The sequence below is a fragment of the Erpetoichthys calabaricus genome, chromosome 14 (assembly GCF_900747795.2).
Source record: "Erpetoichthys calabaricus chromosome 14, fErpCal1.3, whole genome shotgun sequence".
Lineage (NCBI taxonomy): Eukaryota > Metazoa > Chordata > Cladistia > Polypteriformes > Polypteridae > Erpetoichthys > Erpetoichthys calabaricus.
In genome coordinates this window covers 110,198,348-110,215,751 of record NC_041407.2, presented here as the reverse complement: position 1 = coordinate 110,215,751, position 17,404 = coordinate 110,198,348, and the positions used below count along the sequence as shown (strand labels likewise).

At 47.3% G+C, this 17,404-nt stretch overlaps 1 protein-coding gene across 1 annotated transcript; it reads right to left on the bottom strand.

Moving 5' to 3' along the window:
* Window positions 1-4,657: 4,657 nt before the first annotated feature.
* Window positions 4,658-12,153, bottom strand: LOC114664555 (glucose-6-phosphatase catalytic subunit 1-like). Its single transcript, XM_028818717.2, has 5 exons — window positions 11,877-12,153; window positions 7,278-7,387; window positions 7,067-7,178; window positions 6,849-6,964; window positions 4,658-5,574 (listed from the first exon to the last, which is right to left on the bottom strand). Exons 1-5 carry the CDS (start codon window positions 12,104-12,106, stop codon window positions 5,063-5,065), a joined length of 1,080 nt encoding a protein of 359 aa, XP_028674550.1. The 5' UTR covers window positions 12,107-12,153; the 3' UTR covers window positions 4,658-5,062.
* Between the last annotated feature and the right edge of the window lie 5,251 nt (window positions 12,154-17,404).

Sequence of the window (17,404 nt, the reverse complement as noted above, 5' to 3'; positions counted from 1 at the left end):
ATGGCGGCTGTGATTTAATAGCCGAAGTCGTCAGTAATTCACCGTCGCATCCTCAAAGAAAGACTGGGGGACGATTTCCAGACGTGTACCCCAAAGCCCGTGAGCGCCGTTTTTGATTTGGTGTTCCCTCTATAAACGATCACGGTGCCAGTGACGTATGCCGTCGCGCCCGGAGTTTCTCGCCTTCCGGACGATTGACTTTGGGGCTGTCAGACCCGCACACGCAGCGCTCGTCCCGCCGTCTCCTTCTCTGTGGTGATCCTTGAGCTTACCGGCGGGTTTTGCTCGTTCCCGTTGGACTGTTCCACTGGGCCCCTTTGGTTTTCTTGTCTAAGAACGCGACACACGGACGGGTGACATTTAAAGAAGGCGCGCCCTCTGTAAGCAGCGCCCTTCTCTTTGATCTTCTTGTAGTTTTGTTCCCCTTCTTGTAATCGCAGCGGTTTTTGGATTCCGTTTAGCTGTGGTTCAGCCTCTGACCCCACGGCACGACTGCTACATCGGGCCCGCCAGCGTATAACACGGAGTGCCCCTTGGAACTAAACTGGAAATCGAGCCCCGCTGTGCTGGGTTGGGGTGGGCAGCGAAGACCCGCAGATGACCGGGTGTTATGAATATAACATTATAAAGAAAATGATAAAATTCTGCATCCCCAACGCCCCCTACTCAGGCTTGGGAGGGGTCGTGATAAGAGCTCCCTGGACGGGGTATTGGGAGGTTCCCCCGGGTTAACAGGTCCTGGTGGTCCATCTGAATCCGTGAGCAGTAAAGAAAGGCAGGGAGAGCGCCTCCTATCGAGATTTTAAAGAATAAGCTGACAAATGGATTTTTATAAAGCATCACCAACTGAAAACAAACCAGAAAGCATAAATTAAAATTATACATTAAAAAAAAGGCGCACTGCTCTGTGTTCACATAACATCAGCTGCACCTGGCAGTGATTGCCACTAATGGCCACTAGGCGGCCAACACGGACCTGAGAGCGGGCGGGGTGTGCGCACTTAGCGCGGCTGGAGGAGGCGGTCGGCTGCTGCAACAAACACCGAAGCCGATTTATAATCGGACCAGCTCAGACACCCTCTGGTGGAGGGTCCGGTGGAGATGGAGCCGAGGCCGGCAGCACAGCTAGCAAAGCCGCAACCATCCCGACAGGGTCCTGGGCTAAGGCCGAGTAGGCACCGGCAGCCCAAGAGCGCCATGACTCATCCGAGCGATATAAATGTAAGGAATTATTATTATTATTATTATTATTATTATTATTATTATTATTATTATTATGAAGCTCCTCTCCTGTGTCGACAGGTACTATAAAATATAGATATGAACACGCTCCCATCTTCTAGGAGACCCCTGCTCTCTTCGACTTTATTTACAAATACGAACGCGCTGCGATCTCCGATCTTTTCTATTGGGTCCCATAAATGTACTCGAACGGGCTCAGACCCCCAACTCCTTTAAAGTCACATAAATACAGAGCTCAGGTAAATTAAAGGAAGACTTTGAAACGCATCAGATCTCATACTGGCTGTCTCTATGGACTGATATGGTGATATGTGAGGAACAAAATGGATGGCAGCACATCGTCTGATGGAAATGAAGAGGATCAACCGACAGAGAGAGGGCTGAACTCAAAGACAAAGGGAACAAATGATGGGGCAGGCAGGTAGGGAGACGAGTCCATTTTTCAAAATTGTCCTCAGTAGTTTGTATGAATGCCTGACAACATCCTAATGAGATGACAGATGGTGTCCTGGGGGTCTCCTTCCAGATCTGGACCAGGGCATCACTGAGCTCCTGGACAGGCTGAGGCATTGGATGGACTGAAACATAATGTCCCACCCAGAGGTGTCAGGCAAGTGAGTGTGTGTGTGGGGGGGGGCAAATCAGTGGTTTCAATTCCTTTATCCTTTCGCCACATGAGGCTGGGCATTGTGGTGCACCAGGAGGAACCAGCACAGGGTCTGACGATGGGTCCAAGGAGTTCATCCCGATACCTAATGGCAGTCAAGGTGCCCACCGTTGTCTCGCCTGTAGAGGTCTGTGTGTCCCTCCATGGATGTGCCTCCCCAGACTGAGCATCACTGACCCCCCACCAAACCGGTCAGGCTGAACGATGTCACAGGAAGCATAACGTTCTCCAGACCCTTTCACGTCTGTCACATGTGCTCAGGGTGAACCTGCTCTCATCTGTGAACAGCACAGGATGCCAATTCTGGTATTCAATGGCAAATGCCAATTGAGCTCCACGGTGCCCACTAGAGGACATTGTTGGGCCCTCAGGCCCCCCTCATGAAGTCTGTTTCTGATTGTTTGAGATGTCAGAGACATTCACACCAGTGGCCTGCCTGCCTGCCTGCTGGAGGTCATTTTGGAGGCTCTGCCAGTGCTCATCCTGCTCCTCTGGTGGGTCCTGCTGATGGGTTAAGGACCTTCTACGGCCCCCCTGTCCAGCTCTCCTAGAGGAACTGCCTGTCTGTCTGCTGGAATCTCCTCCATGCCCTTGAGACTGTGCTGGGAGACACAGCAGACCTTCTGGCAATGCCACGTATTGATGTAGAAGTTGGACTACCTGTGCCAGCTCTGTAGGGTCCAGGTATGGCCCACCTCATACTACCAGTAGTGACACTGACCGTAACCAAATGCAAAACGAGTGACAAAACCGACGAGGAGGGAAAAATGTCAGTGGCCCCCCTCCACCTGTTAACCCATTCATTCCTGTCTTGGGGGTCGTCTCATTGTTGCCCCTCTAGTGCCCCAAAGCAGCTGAAACTGATGAACAAGCCCCTCTGCTACTTCACTGACCTGATCAATAGTCCCCAAGTGTCATTGACTTGATGCTGTACCCTCATTAAACAGGGTGGCTTTCATTTTTTAAGCAGTATATATGGACGCGGGTGTTCCAATCTCGAAGGTGGCGCATTTACCAACTCAAATTCTCCAGGGGCGCCATGTATAAGTTAGCCCTGCCCGGGTGGGTCACTGACCAACCTTTTAGAAATTTAAAATGTAAAGATTAACGCAGCAAGCGCGAAGCCGAGGGGGCGGGGCTTTGCGGATGAAAACAGGGCGCCAAGAGGAAGCGGCGCGCTTTTCATTTGTAATGTGGCGAGGGCCGCGAGCTCTTCTGCGCATGTGCGGGATGGTGAATTTGTCAGCCTGGCCGGAGCTGAGCAGAGGGACAAGCGACACATCAAACTGCCTTGGCTTGAAAATGCAAATCGCTTAAAATATATCTGTAAAAAAATCAACAGTAGAGTAAGGACCGAAGTGTCGGCGTCTCCCACGGGTTGTGCGTAGTTACCGATCGCGGTTTCATTTCTGCCCAGCGAACTGCCAGTGCGGTTTTGCTCCTCGAGCCCATGGAAGGGGCATCGCGGTATTTATAGGGGCTCAGAGTTCAGTTACGTCCACGCTATGATTGCTGCTAAACTGAGTAACGTAATAGAAGTGATGGATTAAAAAAAGGTAACGGTGGGAGAGATGTGTCCTGCTGCAGACCTCCACGATTCAGTAGCTCCGCTGGACAGCCAATTAGATTGCAGGGTTTTTGTCACCTGGTTTTCTTGACTCGACTCAGGTAACTCCTCCCCCAACCTTAATCTTAAGCACTGGGTAACCAACCAGGTGTCATCAGTGACGTATAATATAAAGTGAAAACCTCCTCAATGGAGTGGACCTCTGGGGGTCCGCAGGTTGAGTCCATCGGACGGTGGGTGTTGCAGCACTCAAGCTGTAGGACTGGCAAATTATGGAGAGAGCTGGAGGGTTAATACTGCCTGAGGTGATGGACTGCATGATTTGGGGGCGGGGGGGGGGGTGTCTCCCCATCTCCGAGGGGAGGTCTGCCCAAGTGATTTGGTCTGATTAATGCAGGTGCTGAATGGGATATGGGATGCCAGCTGAAACAGAGGTGGAAGAGAGAGAAGGACTCAAGATCAGAAGTGAAAGAGTGCTGCTGTGCCCCTCGGAGCCGCTCGCCTGAGCCCCAGGGCGCCACAGCCTCATCACACCCGAGTACAGCAGGTGGGGGGGGGGGGTCTCATTTGTCTTTCTATGGGATGCCAGCATTTGTGTCCATTCTGTGCAGAATGTTAAATGAAGTTCTGCAGGACGTGGCAGGACACCTCAGACGACGTTCAGACACTTAGACACAACTGTCAGGGTTCAACACGACTTGCAAACTTTATTTCATAATGGAGCACTTTATATCGGTGCGTAATAAAAAAGTTGGATGAAGTGGGCATCCTGCGCCTTATAAAATGGGTACAAAAAAATGAATTAAAAAAAAAAAAACATAAAACAGCTGGTGTGCCACTCAGGTAGGCATCTGTCCACTGCCCTTTAATGTGACCGGCGTACCCTTGGACTTGTCAGGCTGCCCACCAGTCCCTGGAGGTGCCTAATGTCAGTAAAAGGGTGACAATTGTCACCTTGGAGCTTTGATGATGAAGCACTGCTAATGCTAAGATGGGGGGGGCTGTCGTGGCCATCAGGCCGGCTCTTTGTTTCTGGCTGATTCCCAGGTGCCACTTTGGCCACCACATGCCTGCGTGTGACTGTGTGGCTCTTCCAGGAGTAGCTTTGAGTTGTTGAGGTGGCCATTTGGGACAAGTGTTATGGAGCTTAAAGGGTGGGAGTTTTATTTAAATGAAACACTTTTGAAACTTGAGGCCTTGGAGTGTTGTGGGGGGCCCCGGTTGACTGGGAGTGTGGCGTGTGCAGACCTCCATCTGTGGACTGGCCAGCTGACTGGGGAGAGCAGGCTTGTCGTCTTCATATCGTGCCCATCCTGCTGGAGGATATGAGTGACCCCCAAATGTGGGCAGCCTCAGCATTCAGCTGAAGTCCTCCTTGCCAGCTCCCTCATGTTCTTTGGTGGCACATTTGGCCATCTGTCTGTGTGGTTTGTCTTTTTGTGCCAGGCAGCCGGTGGGACATACAGTTGCATGAAGAACAGAGGATTAACGGAGGGCTCCACTATATAGATGACCACCTGTGTCCCGTGTAAAAAGTGTGGTCAGCTGCTCTGTTTTAAAATCTGTCCTCCCCTTCCTCCTCCGTCTTATGCCAGCTTCTTGCCAGTGCTGGTCAGCAGGTTTGAGACGCCGTAGGGGACGATGGCCACGCTGGTCAGAGGGACGATGGCGCTCTTGCAGAAGGACAGCAGGTAATAGAGACCCTCGATTTGTGTGGAGGGTCGGAAGGAGTCGAAGCCATGCAGCAGCACCACCGAGGCCACTATGCAGGCCAGCCTGAAGGGGGTGCTCTCGTCCCGTTTCCCATGGCACTTCTCCAAGTAGAGCGGAGAGTTGAGTGCCAGGCCCAGACCAAAGAGGGTGCCCAGGTTTCGCAGGAGGCTGGCAAATGGCGTGGTATCCATGTGGACCCACTCAGGCCGCACACACCAGCGCTTGGCCTTCTCCAGGGTCCACAGCAGGTCCATGCCCAGCACCTTCAGGAGCAGGTAGAAGCCCAGAGTGAAGCTGAAGAGGAAGAGTGTGGTGATGATGTACTTCTTGAGGCTGGCGCTGTAGATCCACTCGATGCGACTGAAGGCCTCGGCGACCAAGATGCCTGTCAGAGGGTATAGGGGAGAAAGAAAAGGGAACATGAGATGAACCTTCAGAGTCCTTGAGAGACCCCTGGGAGTTTTACGGGGGGCTCTTCTGTGGGGTTAGTGGGCTGTAATGGAGACACAAAGATCCGCTTCTCTCAGTCTGTTCTCCTTTTACTTCATCTTTACATCCTGGTAGTTTATCAATTGTCACACACGTGCGCTTGGGAAGAAGTCGACGGGCTCGACTAAGTGGGTGGCAATGCCAGACTAGGGGTTGGCACGGTGTACTAACGCCTCTCTTTTTTTCTCTGCAGATCCCCAGAACCAAAACTCACCTAACGACACTTCTGGTCCCGCCCCCACAGTGCACTTCCGGTCCCGCCTCCAGAGAACCCCCATGCACCCCCAAGGCTCTCGTCATTTCCGCCGCCAGCCTCAGAGACCCTCTATATAAAGCCTTCATATTCCTGCCAGTAGTCAGCCCAACTCTTGTTAGGCTCGGTCCTCAAAGATCACTCGGTGGCATTGCCACCCTCTCTCTTGTGTCAAGTATACAGGGTGGATCCCCCCCAAATCTTTTTCTTGGTTCTTGTCATTCTTATACCATTCATTTTCCAACCCACATCTCCAGTTCAGGAACACGTGGAGATGGTACGTGTTATGGAGGCCGTGTGGCAGATTCACTCACTCCAGGCTCTTGTGCCACTTCAGTTGACCATAATGTAAAAAAAAAAAAAAAAGACCACCCAATGGAAGCCCACACACACACACCATGTCCCGGGTCAGGATTTGAACTTGGGTCTGAGAAGCACCAGTGCTGCCCCCTTGTGATGCATTGCCAGATTACGTTTTTGTAAATGGTGCTGTGAGCTCGGCTGTGAAAGGCACTATATCAAATGAAGATGACTCGCTTTATTAGAGGGGTGGCACAGTGATTAGTGCAGCTCCAGGGTACGGAGGGTCACCCAAAGACCCAGTCCGTGGCTGTGTGGGCACCGTACCCCCCCCCCCCATGTTCTCCAGTGTTTTGCTCAAATCCCTGAAGACTGGCAGGTCAATCGACAACTCCAAACTTGTCCCATTTGGGCCCTGAGACAGACTGGCACCCGCACCATCCTGGGTTGTTGCCTGCCTTGCATCCAGTGCTGCTGAGATAGGCTTCACTCCCCCACTCCCCCATCCACCACCACCCCGAATTGAGTGAACCAGCCTTGAGAAGGTCCAAGGACTGCATTGCACCACCAAACCCACCAGCATCCTACAGCTGAAGTCCTCACTTTGTCCTACTGACCTGAAATGACACCTGTGATGACTTGGTGTGGGAAGTGAGCAGCGAGGAAGACCCTGGACAGGCAGACACAGAGCTGGACCCCACAGAAGACCGTCCACAGCAGGCCCCGGGCACACCTGCAAAGGACAAAACTCTCATTGAAAGACCCCCCTGAGATTTTGGAGAACCATCAGAAAGCACAACAGTGACCATCTGGCAGAGGTAAGCTGATCACTGACCACTTCTTCACCAGACTGGATGCCTGAATTTCCTTCAGTAGGATGCCAAGAAGTGCAGACACCATGACATAATAGACTCCAGCAGCACCCATGGCATGACCCGAGGGACTTCCTACAGGGTAACAACAATAACACCACCAAGAGGGGCATTAGAAACACAAAGAGAAAAGTCAGTCCGAACTCGGCCTCATCTGGACCTGGCCTGGCTCACCTGGACCTGTCTCGCACGTCACTGGGAACTGCTCAACGAGGGGTGCTGATGTGTTGCCGTAGTACTGCGTCTCATGAACCCACCAGTACGGTCTCTGTCCGAAGAGGACCCTGGACAAGACAAAGGAGCAAAATGAGAAAAGCTCACAGCACAAAACAGCCATCGGACTTCAGGACAGCCCGCTAGAGCAAAGCCCTCATGAGATTAGGTGAACAACATGACGCCGTTTGGAGGGCTCGACTGGTGCTTGGGGTAGCGTCCACTCTGATCTTTGGCCCCAACACTTCTGATCAATTTGTAACTCTACCCGTTTCATCTCAGGAGTTTCTTTATATTCTACACTTGTTTGCTTTGTAAAGGGCCTTGATGGTGCTCATTACAAAAGGCGCTATATAAAGCAAAGGTTGATTGTGCAGCCTACAGATACCCCACCCACTAGGAGTACCCGTCTAATGACGTCATCCGGGCATTACGCTAGCAAGCTTGTCATTGAGGCAGAAGTGTGATGAGGAGTAAATATGAACGGCGCCCTCTAGTGGAGGACTTCACTGCACTTATTGTCGCTTTTCTGTATTCTGCACCTTCAGGGTCTGCCTGTTTGTGAATCTCTAAGGACTGCAGCCTCGCAACGCACAAACTAGCGAGAGTTTGGGGCTTCAATTTGCCGCCCTCCACATATCTCAACAGGTTAACCCGTTTAAATAGAAAATTAAAATGACGTATAGAGAGAAATTACGATAGATTTTGCATAGATTTATTCGTATATAGAGAAACAACAATATTTTATATATATATATATATAACGAACCACACGCCGTGGCGCAACGTTAGGGGCATCGCCTCTGGCTCCGAGGTTCGATTCCCAAGAGGGAGTGCAGTGGAGTGTGTACGCCTGATGAGCCCATAACGACGGCGAAACACGTGTCGCGTACTCTTTGCATTTATTTGACAGTAAACTATTTCAACAATATATATATATATATATAAGCCAAATGCCACTGACTCACTCATCACGAAATCTCCCGAACCATGAGGACTTGGAACTTGAACTTTGGAATGTAGGTTACCCTTGGCCCATAGGTGCTCGCTAAGAAACGGTTTTAAAAATTTCGTGGTCCAAGCGCGTTCTGTCTGAATGTTTGTCTGTGTTTCTTAACGGATTTAGATCTGTTTTTTTTTTCCTTATAATTTGCTTGAACTTTCCAGTTGATTTTGCGACTTCTCTCAGCGCACTAAGTAGCAGAGCTCGCTTCCGGTACCGATGTGTTTATGCAAATCCAACAGAGAGGCTGTGGGCCGAGAGCAGGGGGCGGGGCCTTCCTCATTCACTCGCCAGCCTCTGTTCGTGCCGCTCTACCTGTCGCCACGTGTTGGAGCGCACCTCACCTCCGCTTAGCCAGCGATACCTGCTTGTTCTAACAGACATCATCATCTACAGATTGTTAAGGAGTAACGTTTGACGTCTTTGAGAGAGAGAGATCAGAGCTCCATGTGCTGAGAAGGTAGCTGCTGATTGCCAGAGACATCACGGCCATGTGCTTTTTCTCCCCACGCGGGGAACGCTCCACCGTCATTGCTGAACACGATCAGATAGTGCCAACGTCTATTGATTTTTAAAGTTTGGCCTGCTTCATTTCTATGTGGGCGCAGCCACGGGGTACAGCTAGTTATTTATAAGCATCAACTAGACAAGAATATACTATAGACGCTGCACTGATAAGCCGTGTTCTAATTATTAGTTTAATATAATTACGCTGCGAAAACCAGAACCAGTGATGAGCAAGAACGAATTCGGATTGATTAGAAACGAAATTATAAATTGTACATTAGTTGTTTATCTTCCTAGAAATCATTATCGGTGTCATCTTTATGTTTATTTTTGTTATTGCCTCAGTGAGAAGTCAAGCAAAATGACACATTTTATTGACTAACTAAAAAGATTACAATATGCAAACTTTCGAGGAAACTCAGGCCCCCCTTACATCTCGCCTGAAGAACGGGTACAAGATGCCTCGAAAGTTTGCATATTGTAATTTTTTTAGTTAGCCAATAAAATGGGTCATTTTGACTTCTCACTACATTCATAATGGCTAACACGGCACGACACCCTGTTATTGCCTCATTAATTTCATCTGCTGTGTCTGATGCCGTCACAGGACAGTCTGAAAATGATTTGTGGATAAAAATCAGAGAATTTGACTTTTTTCATTCATGAGTGATATTTTTCCTGCTGCTTACACACGAATTGAGCCTTTTGGCCAATAATGCAGCCCCCAAAAATGTGCCGCCCGGGGCGGACTGCCCCCTCCGCCCGCCCCTAGCTACGCCACTGCCAACGCGCCTTAACCACCTGTACAGATTGTTATTATTTAATATTAGAATGCAGCACAAAAAAAAAATAATTCAGGGGATGAAGAGTTATCAAAAGACACGCTTTGGATAGGAATGAGAACATCAGGAGCAGCGCAAACGTTTTTCGTGCGCTAGAAACGTATGGAGGAATATTTCGAACAAAATTATATCAATGCATTGTGAATAAGACAGTAAATGAACCCAATAAAATAAATCATCAGAAGTCATAAAGCGCCGGGTTACGGCTCACTTCAAACCGAGATTCCTCCGGAGTTTGCCGCCCCTCTGTGGGTGGCTTCTGCACGAAACCACAACCGCAAATCCATGGCTTACCAAGACACACGTGCTCGACGGACGGGCGGACGCGCCTTCCATTGTCAGTTCCTGCCTTGCGCTCGTGGCTGCTGCGATAGGCTCCGGCACGGGCGGCCCAGAACTGCAGGGTACAGATAATAAATGAGAGATCGCAACCTTCGGAAAGAGTTGTTTGTAGGGGAATCGCGACAGCGCACGTGTAGCATATTCATTTGTCATGTTTATGAACTGGCAGACTAATTTTGGTGACCTTTTTGTTTCGTCCTGTTCCAGGTCAGTTAGTAAACAAAGTACGAATATGACACAAATCATTGAAATGTCTGTCATCGGTGCTATGCTAGTGTGTGTATGCGGTTTATATTTTATTATATATAAAACGCACTTTGATTCCTACGACGTCCTTAAGAGTTAACGCCCCCAAACTGCGCTTACAGACGCGCCGTACGCAGGAGTGTTTTTTCCACCCCATTAGTGTTTTGTGAGCACTGGCGGGTGCAGTTGCTCTCTCAGTTTGGTGATTTATATATCAAGACTGCCCTGTCCATCTAGCCGGCCACAGTGACCGCCGGAGCAAACTGAAATTGTTGGCGTTTGACATTAAAGGAGCCGCTGCGCAGGTGCGAATCCCTGTTAAAGTTCCAGTCGCCCTGTTGGGACAACGTTGACACAGGCGGTGGTTTAACGAATGAATGGCACCTATCAGTTACTGTAAAATATATCCATCCATCCATTTTCCAACCCGCTGAATCCTAACACAGGGTCACGGGGGTCTGCTGGAGCCAATCCCAGCCAACACAGGGCACAAGGCAGGAAACAATCCTGGGCAGGGTGCCAACCCACCGCAGGACACACTGTAAAATATATACAGAATGTTAATTATTGAAGAGATAGATGTGAAAGACACAACATGATAGATACTTAAGATAGAAATTAAAGGCACTATACAATACTCAGATGGATATAAAAAGCACTATAGCATAGGTAGACAGATATTGTGCTGAGCCTCCAGAAGATAATTCTCCATTGCCTAAGGAAAAATATAATTTAAGAACTCATCCAGTTTTGAAAAGACAAGAACGCGTTTAAGAAAACAACGCTTGTTGGATATTTGTTGAGTGCTTCGTCAGACCCGTCGTTGGAGTTTGCTGAGATCGGGGTCTTAGCCCCCCTCTTTGATTTTTTGCGCGCAGCCTTATTTGAATATAAAAATGTAAGAGCGGGTGGGGGTAGTTTTCCCCTTGAAGTTGAGCGATTATCTATCCAATATTTATATATTAAGGGGTCCCCCTTCATTAGAGGCTAAATCAAATACGACTCGGGGGTTTAGCGTTATTATTCTTCTGAAAAAAGATCTGGGACTTGGCTCAGTAGATAAGCCTCTGATGCCCCCCAATAACCCCCACAGGCGCCCTGCACTGCGCTATAAGCACCCATTCTTCGAGCCCCGTCTCTCCTCTGGGCGTTTTAACAGGTCTTTTCCTCAGAGCTGCGGTTTTAGATGGTGTGAAGTTTTGCAATGTGCTGTTTTTAATTTGGTTTGCAGTTCTCTTTTATACGGTGTACCCTCAGAGGACAGCGCCTCTGGTCCATCTGTATTTCAGGATTTTCAAAAGCCCCTCCAGACTTCTTCTCTTTTTCTAACCAGGACCGAGCGAGTCTCCATACATGCAAAACAGAGCTGATTGTGCCATTTTTGTAGTTAACCCAATCGAAAGACGCTATATAAATTATACTTGTGTACTGTGCGTGAAGTGGGCACCACCAGTACGCATACTGGCACCTATTTCAGTATCAAAACAGACTAAAAAAAGACATCACACATCTCACTCTTTACATGAAACAAGAGATTTTGAGGTGAGTAGACCCCCAGGTGGGCAGTACCCTTTGTTGACAATGAACTTTCTGCACAGGTGGACATCTAGTGCTACTCACCATTTCAAGACGAGGTTTATCCAGTCCCCGATGACCGCCACCCAGATGAGCCGGACGGCCACCTTCTCGCGTAGGTGGAACCACAGTGGGAAGAGGACGAAGAAGGTGTTCCGGAGGTCTGCTACGTTGGAGACAAACAGAAACCACTGCTGGGAGTTCCGGTAGTGCGTCTGGAGGTAGTGGATGGCGTCCACTCCCGAGCTGTGAAGCCAGTCCATGCCAGCGTCCATCTTCAAGCTCGGAGGGCCCGCAGATGAAGACAGCAGCACGGAGGCGGCGCGCTTATGTAGCGATGCGCGCACAGGTGAGCTGCGTGATCGAGCGAACTTTGAACCCGGGAGTTAAAGTTAATTAAAAAAAAGAAACGAGTGGCAGCCACTGGACTGTCATAAAAATATGATTTAGTGGTGGGGAAGGGGTCGGCTATACCTCAAGATGATGGCCATTAACAGGTGGAGATCAGAAGACAGAAAGCCCAATCCCCTTATTACTAAATAGCCGTTATCGGTGTTCATCAGCACCATTGTGTGGCCAGCTAACGCCACTGCGGACGGTCCAGAAGCCGTTACCAGACGTTTAATGATTGACCCCACACTCAGGTATGTTTTAGCTTTGATGTAACGTTCCACAAACTCAAAATACAATTTTAGGTTTCGGTTACCGTCAGACAATGGGAGAACATTAACATATGAAGCTTCAGAAAGCGTCCATTTACGGCGAACTGTTCAAAATGAAGGAGCCAAAGTGGGCCTCGGAGCGATCGGGACCGACTCTGGTATTTTGGCTGATCAATTTTTTTTGTGATCAATTGTTTATTGAATATTTCCAAAACAGACATAAATCAAAATTGTGTATAACATATATATAAAACAATCCAAGCCCTGAGGACTCTGGGGGTGGTTGGCGGACCCCCAGAATCCCTGAAATTGCCTCTGGTCAATACAAGATGCACATAACGTATCAAAACACAAATTTAAATATGAGCCCATTTGGGAGATGATTACAGTTTGAATTAAATCAGCCTTTGTGTTTAAGAGCTGCAATCCTATTATTATTAATTATTAATATTATTATTATTATTATATAATTATTATTGCTCTTGTTGTTCATATTAATGTTGGACTGTGCTGGTCATGAGACATTTAGCTGAGACGTATGCAAAAACAATATAAAACAATATACAGTAATCTGATAATCATATTGAGTCGGAGTGTTCATAGGTCTGCATTGTTTAAACAAATGTCACCCCCCAAATTTTGCTGACCTAATCAACCACTTAATTCGCCTAAATAATAGAGCCAGCCCCAAGACTGATGCCATAGGGGAACCAGTTTCCAGAAAGAACCATTCACTTAGAGAGTCAAGAAAGAAGTTTTATTAATTTGGACCTGTATCAGGATAAATAATTCTAAACAGATGATAGCAAGTTTGTGAAACACCAGTGGGGTGCAGTTCATGCTGCATGCAGTAACACGGATTAAGTTCAGGTTCTCTTGATCTGTCAGTATCCTGCTTACTATCCATTAAAGATTTCTGCTTTGTTCACATACTTTTCAGAGCCCAAAGACTCAAATTCAAATGTAAAGATTCCCTCCCTGAATGACAAGGGTCTTTGTGAAGGAAAAGAGCTATGAGGAACCACACAACCCAGCCAGCAAAGTGTCATTGCAGAACCAGGATTTTCAAGAGTGTAGGCTGGAAATCTGCTCATTAAACCACATCCCGGACTGTGTCATTTCAAATGGGGGGGGGGGGGGTTGTTAGGAGATATCAGACTCCAATATTATCATTTGGCCTTTGTAGACCTGAAAGTCGTAATAAGGCTGAAATACACCCACTTGCATAAATTTAACACGGAGAAGAAATGGACGGGCAGCAGAACTGGCACAACACAGGTTAGGAAGGAATTTAAAAAGATTAGGATTAGGATTATACCAAACGGAGATTGCAAACCATAAAAAGTTAAAATCTACAAGAGAATAATTAACTACAGGAAAGAGTGTGTATTCAAAGATGAGGAACAGGGGCAATGGAGGAATTGGAAAGACTTGGTTGACAATACTGTTTTAAAGAGAAGGAGAAACCCGTATGTGGTGTGTAATACTGGAGTATACAATGGACTTCCAGTACAACACCATTGGAGATGAATCGGAGTAACAAAGGCTCATGGAGGACTTCATCTTGTGGTGCAGTGAGAGCCAGCTGAAGGTCAACATCAGCAAAACAAAAGAGTTGGCAGTGGACCTCTGGCATGCCAAAGAGCATCAGTCATCATCCAGGGGGAGGATGTCGAAGTAGTGGAGGGCTACAAGTACATGGTGGTCCACATGAGTAGTAAACTGGACTGGTCTGAAAACACTGTGGTGCTGATCAAGAAAAGCAGACTGGACTTCCTGAGGAGACTCGGGTCTTTTGATGAATGCAGCAAGCTGCTGGAACTGTTCTACCAGTCCGTAGTAGCCAGTATGTTGTTCTATGCTCTGGTCTCCTGGGGAAACGACTTGAGTTGAATCAGGAAAGCCTGCACTCCATCATAGGGTACACCCTGGACACACTGGAAGCTATTGTGAAAAAGAAAATGGTGGCAAAACTAGATGTCATCTTGAAAAACGCCACCAGGAGGCGCGCTCTTGGATCACTTTTAGCCGTTAGCACATTCCTCCATAGAGTGACATTCCTCCATAGAGTGAAGTGCTTTTGGAGGTCTTTTCTGTTGGCTTCTATCAGGCAGTTCAATGCTTTCTCCCAACATCCCAAATTAAATACTCCTTAAATATTTTGTGCCATTCCTGCACAAATAAAAGTTTATTTGATTATTTATCTCTCAGTTGATTGTATTATTTGTCCTGTGAGTCTGTATCTTTGTGCTTTATGTATCTGCTGTTGTATGTATCTAAATTTCCCCTTGATATTAATAAAGTTTATCTAATCAAATGTAATATTAGTTTGCTTCCCGGGTCCTCCCTGCATGGAGTTTGCATGTTCTCCCCGTGTCTGCGTGGGTTTCCTCCGGGTACTCCGGTTTCCTCCCACAGTCGAAAGACGTGCAGGTTAGGTGCATTGGCAATTCTAAATTGGCCCTAGTGTGTGCTTGGTGTGTGTGTGTGTGTGCCCTGTGGTGGGCTGGCACCCTGCCCGGGGTTTGTTTCCTGCCTTGCACCCTGTGTTGGCTGGGATTGGCTCCAGCAGACCCCCGTGACCCTGTAGTTAGGATATAGCAGGTTGGATAATGGATGGGTGGATGTAATATTAGTTTAAGGTAAATCTAAAGAATTGGAAAAGATAAGAGAAATGATTGGAGGGGAGAGAGCATGAAATTTTAGATACCAATATAATCTAAGTAAAAGAAAAATTCTCAAAAAGATCAGGTGCACGCAAACAGAAACCTCGATACACGGACTGTGTGATTGGGCAGTGGCTGGAGAAGTCTGGAAAAATCTAATGCAAAGTCCACTTTACACAAAGGAATAAAATAATTTGGAGGACATTTATTTACATGAACATCTGATTTTGTTTCATTGTGTGCATTTGCCTTACCTGTGCAGAGAAAACTGGATGATTTGAAGTCTTTAGGGAAATAAAGACCCTCTTGGAAAGTCTGTCCACTTACTGAGCTTACTCATCCAAGACCACCGTACCTGCCACGGCAACACTGGAAGGCAGCCAGGAAACCACCCTGGATGGGCAGCAGTCTGTTGTTGAGCACATCTGTTCACATTGCCAGTCAAGGATGCATTTCCTGTCACATTCAGCTTTGCAGACCTGTTTGAACATAACATGTCTGACAAATGAGAAACGATCATTCATGTCATTTAGTCACCTAAATTATTCCAGCATCTCATCAGAGACTGAAAAACATTCTTTAGTTTCTTGGTGGTCTCAGAATAAATCTAAAAGTAGTTGATTTCCAAATAGAATTTGAACAAGATCTTAGATAAATTGTGTGATAACATAATTCCTATTCTTAATATTGTAACAGATGTTCACGTCAGCTAATTTAACCCAACAGCTGCACGCAGACCGCAGTAGTAACACAAAACACCAAATTCCAGCATCCCCCATTATTCCTGCATGCCGGGATGAGATGCCAGTCTGTTGAAAGCTACAAATCCAAACTGACATCTTCTCTTTAGGAATTCCCCTAAGTTGGTCCATAATTTCCAGACGGGGTTTCTTTCAGCTGCAGTCTCCAAAGTCAGTGTTTTATAATCAGCTTTAAAGCGATATACTGTACCTTAACATTCATGGATTGTATAGAAATGAAACAATAGTGCGAGATTTAGCAGAAAATTAATATTGGCAAGTCTAGGCATTTTGAGTATAAAATAAAGAAATGCAAACGATACCTTTAATGTGTACACATGACTGCTAATAATGTCTTCAGAGCTCTCGGGAGTGCACAGCTTTTGTCCAGTTGAGCAACTTAAGAAATAAACCGATAAGACAACAGCAGCTGGTCTTTGATGTTAGATAAGCAGAGCAAATAATAATAATAATCGGAGGCAGCAGACAGAACACAAACTGCACCCGATAAAAGCGTAACTTTTGTAAGACAGACCCGGGATTTCTTCTAAGATCTTCACGCATTTCGACTGCTTGCCTGCTGCGAAACTGGCGCTTCTTGTGGTTTGAGAGCCTTCGGCATTTCTGCCCCGCCCATTCTCTGCACTTCTTAAACGTGATTGGTTTAAATTAGGCGCGCAATTTCGGCGCGTAGTATAAGGAACTCGTTATGGTGAATCACTGCCGCGGTGCGCGTTTGTGGCTCTGGGCAGATGGCCTCTTGCTGCTCATCTTGTGGTTGCCCGCTAAAAACCAACAGCTTTATCAATTAACTTACGATGGTTCACAGGAGATTGTGTAAGATGAACTTCACAAGTGCAAGAGACTTATGAGACTTCATACTTCGTGCGAGTGAAGCTGTAGCAGCCGCACACCCTGGTTGCTTTTAAACGCCAATGTCACATTTTCTTCCACAGTCTCCAGACTCGCCTCTCTCGTCCCTGGTAGTCTAAATTACAGGTAATTAAATGCAAATCTTTTAAAACTAACAGCAAAGAAAATATTTTAAGAATAAATGTTAACGATTATTCTTATAGGATACTTTGATGTTTGTGGCAAACCAAATGTGTATTTTACTTCAAAACGTTTTAAGGCTTAAATTCTTAAGCTTGCATTTATCACTTCTGCGAACTTGCAACTAATCGGCATGCTTTGTTTTATGTATATTTGTTTTGTTTTTTTATTAATAAACGAAGTCCATCCATCCATCCATTTTCCAACCCGCTGAATCCGAACACAGGGTCACGGGGGTCTGCTGGAGCCAATCCCAGCCAACACAGGGCACAAGGCAGGAACCAATCCCAGGCAGGGTGCCAACCCACCACAGGACACACACAAACACCAAGCACACACTAGGGCCAATTTAGAATCGCCAATCCACCTAACCTGCATGTCTTTGGACTGTGGGAGGAAACCGGAGCGCCCGGAGGAAACCCACGCAGACACGGGGAGAACATACAAACTCC